At 41.8% G+C, this 9,032-nt stretch overlaps 1 protein-coding gene across 1 annotated transcript in view; it reads left to right on the top strand.

Annotated features, from left to right (window-relative positions):
* Positions 1 to 7,837, top strand: part of stab1 (stabilin 1) — a 102,261-nt gene extending 94,424 nt beyond the window's left edge. The window contains exons 68-70 of the mRNA XM_034868989.1: positions 1,757 to 1,906; positions 6,398 to 6,502; positions 7,680 to 7,837. Of these exons, the coding sequence (XP_034724880.1) occupies positions 1,757 to 1,906; positions 6,398 to 6,502; positions 7,680 to 7,748 (324 nt within the window). The 3' untranslated portion in view covers positions 7,749 to 7,837. The remainder of the gene's footprint in view (positions 1 to 1,756; positions 1,907 to 6,397; positions 6,503 to 7,679) is intronic.
* Positions 7,838 to 9,032: the final 1,195 nt, after the last annotated feature.

The following is a 9,032-nucleotide window of genomic DNA, read 5'->3' as shown; positions in this document are numbered from 1 at the left end:
TATATGGACACACTAAATATCTTGCGGCTGCACAAAATAAAACTCGCTCACTTAAGTAACGCTGCTGGAAGAAATTCTAGGGGAAAGTATTTGCACTCTTGTTTGTTTGTTTTTTGGTTCTTTAAAATGCTAGACGTTCAGTTGACACATCTATTTGAGTTGTTACTACTACTAATGTAACAAAAGATGCTGCTTTTTCTGGCCACTTTTACCATTATAAGGTGAGAAGCCAGATCTGGAGAAATCTTTAGCAAAAGATTTATTCGAACCCTGTGTCTCCCACTGTGAGAAATGAATGGTCAGTTCTGGATCTGGAATGTGGACTGGATCTGTGGCACTCACCCCCATGGCGGCTAGCTGTCCAGTTGAATTTAGAAATCAAAACAGGGTCGTTATCACTACATAGGCCTACGTTATAAAATGAAATAAAAAATGTCAAAGTAAGCTACAGTGTATCAGAAAACAATGTCATATAAAAATGTATTGCCATTTCTTTACACAAATCACTTGTCTTGGGCAGCACTAGGAACTTGTTTTGGTGGAACATGTGTACGTTCAATGTTTGTTTTTGCAGCAGAAAACTTTGATAGGACAGATAGTCTAGCTAGCTGTCTGGATTTACCCGGCAGAGATCTGAGGAGAAGCTAACCATAGTCTTCAGAAATCCACCGGAGGGTAGAACTACAGCACAAAGACAGAGGAAGGAAATGGACATCCGGCCCAAATAATCCAGCGGCACCTGTCACAAAGCGATCCTTCTCCTCTCCTCTCTACAGAATGTCTCTCTTTGTCTCTTTTTCTCTCTCTCTCTCTCTCTCTCTCTCTCTCTCTCTCTGTCTCCCCCTCTCTCTCACTGCGTGCATGCGCCAGGATCTCTCCCTTGTGCCTGTTCACATCTCGCTGTAGAAACAGCTACAAGTAAAGACAGACAAAATCCCTGTGTCCCCATAAACCTGTGTGTTTTTTCATTTTGTAAAGTACCCGGATGCACTGTGGCTTTTCTGTATGTGGTTACCCACCTGACTTGACCAGGGCCTCAACACATTCGCTCGCGGCACGCAAAAGAAGTAGAGGAGACGCAGCAAAGATCGCTGCAGCGCGCCGGCCAGTGTCAAAAAGAAAATAGCTCCACTTCGCAGCTATTTGCAGAACTTCAGCTTTTGGAATGCTACTGGTTCCATGGCAACTAGTTTTACATCAAAAATTTCTTAGGAAGTACGCTCCGACGTCATTGACTTATGTGGATATGTGAAGTGATGGTGGCCATCTTTTTTTTCTCCATATCCTGCTAACAGGTTCTTCTTCCTGTGATGACAAACAGAGTCAATTATCAGCAGGTTCAGTCCTGTTTGGCTTCTCATTGGCTCCTTAACATTAATTATTCATTTTAATTGGTTGACTTTTCATTCTTCTCCTGGCTCTGGAAATAAAACTGAGTCATGTATCCATGGCAACAGAAAAAGGTCATATAGTATGCCATAAAAATGTCATAGTGTAGAACATCATTAAGAAAGTCATAAAAACCTGGAACAGTAATGTCTGTCTCCATGGCGACAGCACAGCAAATTGTGTCGCTTTTGCCATTGTAAGAGCTGGATACTAAGTGTGTGTGTGTGTGCGCGTGTGCGTGTGCGTGTGCGTGTGTGTGAGAGACGTCATCCAATGTTGAGGTCCAATGTTGAGGATTAAAGGTTTAATGTGATGCCCATATATATAGTAATTATTGCATGTGTTTGTCATAATCTGTCAACTCCAGATCTCCCATCATGCCTCCCGAGGCCACGCCCACTCAAGTGGCACAGTGTCGGCCATCTTGGTGTCGGTGTTGCTGGCGTGTGTGTTGGCTGCACTTGGCTACTATGTCTTTAAAAACAAGAACGACGCCTTCCGCTTCCACTACTTCAGGGTGAGACACACACACACACACACACACACACAGCAGTTTAAAACTGTACTAAATAGGATGAATGTGTCATTATTTACATGACGCGTTTTTTTAATAGCATTTTTATTTTTAAATAATTAAAAATTGTCACCGGTTAGGTAAACAATGGTGTAGGCAGTAAACCGGGAGAGTTCTGTCACCAATCCCTTTCTAAACAGAATCATGTAACACATGTTCAGTTCAACATAGTTGGAAACAGAGGTAAAAAACTTGAGTATAGGAACAAGGACCATTGCGAAGACGCTCAAGATGGCAACCCCTCTTCTGAGCTGCTAGCTGACGATAACCCAGCTCAGAATGACGGCAATACTTCAGTGCCGGCATGGAAGAGCGCATTGTCAATAATTTAACAACACAAAAAAAAACAACATTCAAAATTAGATGGTATCTATCCACAGATCTTATACTGTATATTGATTTGAAACACGCTCAATCACCGACCCCAGATCTTTACAAGGAGCGGTTGAGGCTACAAACCGAATTCAATCTCTTGTCCACAGACTATGCAACGTGTCTTATCTTGAAATCCAGGCATAATGTCTATGAGTTCAGAGATAAAGCAACTGGAAAGCTACTGGCTCTGCAGGCACAACTGCTGCCAACCGCTCAATTATCACAATTCAATCATACTCAGGGGAAATATTGACACACCACAATGACATAAATAAGGTATTTTTTGCAATTTTACTCAAACCTTTACACATCAGAGTGTAAAGAAGACCTCGACCCCACACATCCTTTTTTTAAGGTCTCAAAATCCCCACTGTCCTTGAGAAACAAAACTCTGTGCTGTCCGCAGATATCACAGTTCCCAAAATTGTTATTAATTGCTATTAAATCCGTGCAGAATAACAAATAACCAAGCCCCGATGCTTTTGCAATCAATTTCTAAATCTTATCTGGCACCCACCCTTCAAGCAATGTTTAAAGAAGCACTCACCACAGGCACCGTCCCTGTGATCCTAAGACAAGCTTCAGTCTCTTTGCTGGCAAAAAAAGATAAAGACCCAATGCTATGTGCATCATACCAGCCCGTTACTTTGCTAAATTAAGACTTTAAAGTGTTCTAAGGTACTAGCCAACACCCGGAGAGTGTTATTCCAAATAGTATCTTGCCTGCCCAAACAGGCTTTATTCAGGGCGGACACTTTAACTCAAATCTAAGGAAATTATACAACGTTGTCCATTCGGCCCGGTTGAAGTGCCCTGAAGTAGTTGTTTTACTTGATGTGAAGAAAGCCCTTGACTGAGTTGAGTGGAAGTATTAATTTTGCACCCTCCGAATATTTGGCTTTAAAGATGAGTTCATTGCCCCCCCCCTCCCCGCCTCTGTGGGGATTTTAGAGGAATTTGTTATTCTTGACAATAATGTAAGGTCTCTATCAATGTTTTGTTATGTGTCTCTGATCCAGCTCAATCATTCCCCTGCATTTTTAATATTTTAAGCCAACATGGCAGCATTTACGGATATAAGCCAAATTTGCAAAAGAGCAAGCTTTTTCCTCTGAACCATGAAGCAATAGCCCTTCCCTCCAGCATTTTCTAGTCGACCTTCTCAAAAGATTTCACTGTGCTACTGCGTCTGTGTAAACAGGATATGAATCACTGGACTTCTTTACCATTGTCCTTGGTGGGGCGTGTCAATTTGATTAAAATGGTTGTATTGCCAACGTTTCTATATCTTTTTTTTTACAACATCCCAATCCTCATTAAAACATCTTTTTTAAACACATGATGGAATTATCATACCTTTCATATTGGGGAACAAACCTAGTTGAATTGGCAAAACTCAGCTTCAAAGGTCAAAACACTCAGGAGGCCTTCGTCTAACTTCCTTTTTTACTGCTGGTCATGCCACATTCAGATAGACTCCACTGGTGTGGCGACAAACCAATCGCTGAAAAAGCTGACTGGGTGCAAGCCGACCCAATACGGGTTCAGTGGTCTGTGCAACTCTGCCCCTTTTTCGTAAAAACTTGAGTTCAAACATCATAGTAAACCACTCACTACGCATATGGGCTCAATTTAGGAATCACTTTGGGCTGCAAGGAACCTTTATCCCATCCCCTATGAAGTCTAATCCCATTTCCCCCCTCCTGCATGGACCCTGAATTCTTGTTATGTTTCAACAAAGGGATTAGAGCAATTCATAATTTATACATAGAAGGTACATTTTTTATAGAAGTTACATGTTTTCCCAGTTATCTGAACTTTATAAATTGTCTAAGAACCATTTTTCCATTATTTGCAAGTCAGGAGCTTTGGAAAGCAGCCTGGGACTCTGATCTTGGAGTAGTTTTAACAGACTCCATTTTAGACCTGATACACTTTTCTTTCACATCCACTAAAACTGGCATTACAGTCGAAGTGGATAAGTCCACTTCACTAATGCCAGGCTGGCAAGGATCTACCCAACCCATGAACCACATAGCCAGCCAGAGGCCAGCCAGCAGACCTGATGCATATGCTTTGGTTGTGCCCAAGTCTTAATTCATTCTGGATGGCTATTTTTCATTCTTTCAGTGAAATGTTTAAAACCCAAGTAGACCCCGACCCAGTTTGTGCCGTTGTATTGGCCGATGTGGTCACAACATTCCTCACACTCTGGCTAGACAGTTAATCTGTTTGAAGAGGAAGCAAAATGGGGCTGTGCATTTTCATGCTGCATCATGAGCTGATGGTCGTGGATGAATGGCACAACAATGGGCCTCAGGACCTCGTCACGGTATCTCTATGCATTCAAAATGCCATGAATTCAATGTACTTGTGTTCGTTGTCCATAACATCTACTGCCCACACCACAACCCCACCACCACCATGGGCCACTTGATCCCCAATGTTGGCATCAGCAAACCGCTCGCCCACACAACGCCACGCACGGTGAAAACCGTGATTCATCCGTGAAGAAAACACTTCTCCAAGGTGCCAGATGCCATTGAATTGAATGTGAGCATTTGCCCACTCAATTCGGCTACAACAATAAACTCAGTCAGGTCGAGACCCCGATGTAGACGACGAGCATGAAGATGAGCTTCCCTGAGTGGCTGGTCTCAGACGATCTTGGAGGTGAAGATGCTGGATGTGGAGGTCCTGGGTTGGTGTGGTTACATGTGGTCTGCTGTTGTGAGGCCAGTTGGCTGTACTGCTAAATTCTGTGAAACACCTTTGGAGACAGTTTATAGTAGAAAATAGAACATTCAATCTATGGGCAACAGCTCTGGTGGACAGGTGGACGTTGCTGCAGTCACCATGCACGCTCCCTCAGAACCTGCGACATCTGGGGCATTGTGCTGTGTGATAAAACTGCACATTTCAGACTGGCCTTTTTTGGTGGCCAGCCTAAGGCACTCCTGTGCAATAACCATGCTGTCTAATTATCATATTGATATTCCACACCTATGAGGTGGATGGATTATCTCTGCAAAGGAGAAGTGTAAATGTAAATGTGCTGTATTTATATAGCGCTTTTCCAGTCTTAACAACTGCTCAAAGCGCTTTTACATCTACAGGAAACATTTATCACTCACACACATTCATACACTGTGGCCGGGGCTGCCGTACAAGGTGCCACCTGCTCATCAGATAAACATTCACACACATTCACACTCCAATGCGCAGCACCGGGGGCAACTCGGGGTTCAGTGCCTTGCCCAAGGACACTTCGACAATGACTGCAGGGGCGGGGATCGAACCACAAACCTTCCGATTGGCAGGCAACCACTCTACCACTGAGCCACAGCCGCCCCTAAAAAAAGAAGTGCTCAAAAAATCCTAGCCGTTGAAACTGAATGTAAACAAATGCAATGCGCCGTGGCCTTCGAGGTTAATGTAAGAAATCTGTCTAATGGATAGAAAGTATGGCAACAACCACCTCTGATAGTGACATTGGCAGTGCATACACCTAGTGCAGTAAATATTCATATTAGGGTGAATTTGAGAATTAAATATTTATGATAACAAATGAAATTCAAATAGTATTATAGAGAAAGATTATAAGATGTGGTGTAGGGCAGACTAAGAAGCTGGTTACATGTACTGTACATGACCAAAAGAATCTCTGTTTTCCAGTAGAAAACCGGTAGCGGAAATCAGGTTTCTCTGATTCCTGCTTCACTCACACGCCAGAAAACAATGGTAATCTAATCATTACTAACCAATTGGCTGCTGCACGAGAAATGTTCATTTTGAACCCTGCTTACAAAACGAAGAATAAATAGTCCTAAATATATATGAAATGTAGTTTTATTTCAAATATTTTTAAACCAAAAGAAAAAACGAACATGGACTTCTATCACTTGTACATTAAAATCTCTTAAAACCAATTTGCGACCAAAGCAGTGTTAATGGATACTGATTACTTGCAGATATATGCATGATGTTTCATTCACAGATCCTACATTACAAATATCAATCAGATGTATTCTGCTAAGTTATTTGTTTCCTTTATGACAGAATGAGGATGAGGACGGTGCGGCGGGCGGCAGAACGAAGCCCATGCTGGTCTCCATCCCCAACCCTCTGTACAGCGGCTCCAGAGCCTTCAGCGAGCCGTTTGGGGTGAGTCGACCAATCAGAGACTGACCAGCAGGAGAGTCTGAGCTGCTCACTGTTTCATTAAATGAACCACTGAGAATCCAGTCTGTTATGTGTATACAGTACGGATGCCTTTGAGTGCTTCTAAACAGATTTTATTTACCTGTGAATTGCTAAAATTTCATTTGCAATGAAGGGCATCGTGACAAATAGATACACTTCTCTTGCCTGTCTTCGTTTTACTTTCTTTTACTTTTTGCAGCACCAGAGGAATATTTGCGTTTTGGAGGCGTACTTCAGCATCAGCAGAATGACTGATTGTGCTAATAGAGCTAACAGAGCTAAACTCCCAGCACCGCTGTGACTGTAGACAGTTTCTGTTCAGAGGAACATGACGCATTAAACAATTAACTGCAGTTTAACAGGTTTAGAGTTAACTTCTGTCAGATGAATGTAAACAAATTCATATACTCCAGGTCTGTAGGTACTGAAGTACGCTGCTAATTATTACAAAGTGGTTTACATAAACTAAATATACACTAGCAAACAGATGTCTAATATAATATGGATTATTTTAAAATCAATCCTGTTGGGGTGACCTCTAGCTCCCCCAGTAGGAGCGTTTACCCCATGTTGGTTGAGTCCTGCAGCGGCCCAGGGTTTGAGTCTGACCTGCGGCCCTTTGCTGCTTGTCATCCTCCATCTCTCTCCCTCTTTCAAGTCTATCCCTTGTCACTTCATAACAAAAGGAAAAGCCCCCCCCCAAAATAAAAAATAAAAAATCAATCCTGTTAATCTTTTATCTTTTAGTGTGACTTCCATCGGGCTAGCAATAATAGTGTGTCATAATGATTCTTCACGGTTGACATTATGACACAGGATTTTGCAACTCTGGGAAGTTATTACTGCGGAAAATATTTTATCTTTTGTCCCAATGATAGCGAGGTAAGCCAAAAAAAAAAATGTTTACATTACAAAGGCCATAACCTCTCTATGAACCTGTAAACGCCTGAGGGAAAGAGAATCACAACGAACAGACGACTTTCTGTTCTCCTGAATTCCTCTTGAATTTATGATCCTTAAACAGTCTTAGGGGATGGATCTGGGAACAGCCATTAACGTTCACTTTCCGACCAAAAGTATCCCATCACATCTTGGTGCGGTTGGTTTCTGGTTTGACCATTTTCTCTCTTTCCTACAGGATGCCAATCAGGGGTTTGAGCCAGCAGAACCCGAAGAACCTCCGAAGATTCTGGAATTGGACCAATAGAACCATTAAAACTGGAGCTGTTTTAACCTGGTTCAGTTTTTTCTTAGCTCATCTGTATCCACTTAAGAAATAAAATATATCTGTTTACTTAACCCAGATTATCTTTTTTTTTCTAAATCAGCAATGGATCAAATGATTCGGTGTGATGTGAATGTGTTTCTGGTGGTTTGGACTAATGGTGCACTGATAGCTGTCTCTTTACCTAATACATGTCTCTGTACTCAACCTGCCCAGCAGACAGACCAAATCAGTTAGCGTATGTTAGCTCGTAAACTGATAGCAGCAACCAGAGGTGCAGTGTGTGTTCTTAATTCAAAGCCCAAGCCTGATATATCATCTTCTCTGTGGCAAAGAGATAGATTATTTGTCCATTCAAGAAAAAAAATCATAGTATAGTAAGACGAATTTGAAAAAACTATTGTACATTATGTTGAAAAAAAGTAATACTATAGTGTAGTATGTCAAAAAGTCATGAAAAGCATAGTATTGGATGTTAAAAAAAAGTCCCAGAAACATCATAGTACAGTATGACAAAATCGTCATGTTGGAAAAAGTCAAAGGCATAGTGTAAAATGTGGCAGAATCATGAAAAAGTCAATGTATAGGAGGTTGTAAAAAATCATAAAAAAACAGTAGAGTATGTCAGAAGAAAATCTTGGTATAGTATGTCAAAAAACTTAAGGTCTTGTTGTGTGTTGTAGTATAGCATGTTGAAAGAAATGGTGCATAGCATGTCAGAAAAATGTCACAAAAACACCTTTTTTTAAAGGCCCCAGAGGCTGCAACACCTAAGCAAGGGACAATGTTGTTGAGAACTCAGGGTTAGGTTATAAAAAATATCCAAATCTTTGATGATCCCCAGGAGCACCATCTAGCATAATCAAATGGAAATAACATGGCACAACAGAAAACCTGCCAAGAGACGGCCGCCCACCAAACCTTACAAAGCGGGCTTTGTGGGCATTAATCAGAAAGGCACAGAAACCTAAGGTAACCCTGGGGGAGCAGCAGAGACTGGAGGATCTGTACCTAGGACAACAATAAGCCTTACACTCTATAGAGTTGGGCTTTATGACAGAGGGGCCAAAAGAAAGCCATTACTTTCAGCAAAAAACAAAAGGGCACATTTTGAGTTTGCGAAAAAAGCGTGTGGCAGACTCCCAAATGTACGGAGTAAGCTGGTCTGGTCTCATGGGACTAAAATTGAAATTTTCGGCCATCAAAGAAAACTATTGCTGGCGCAAACCCAACACATCACATCACCGAAAGAACACCATCCCCATA

This window comes from Etheostoma cragini, chromosome 4 (assembly GCF_013103735.1).
Source record: "Etheostoma cragini isolate CJK2018 chromosome 4, CSU_Ecrag_1.0, whole genome shotgun sequence".
NCBI lineage: Eukaryota > Metazoa > Chordata > Actinopteri > Perciformes > Percidae > Etheostoma > Etheostoma cragini.
This window is presented reverse-complemented; position numbering and strand designations above follow the sequence as displayed.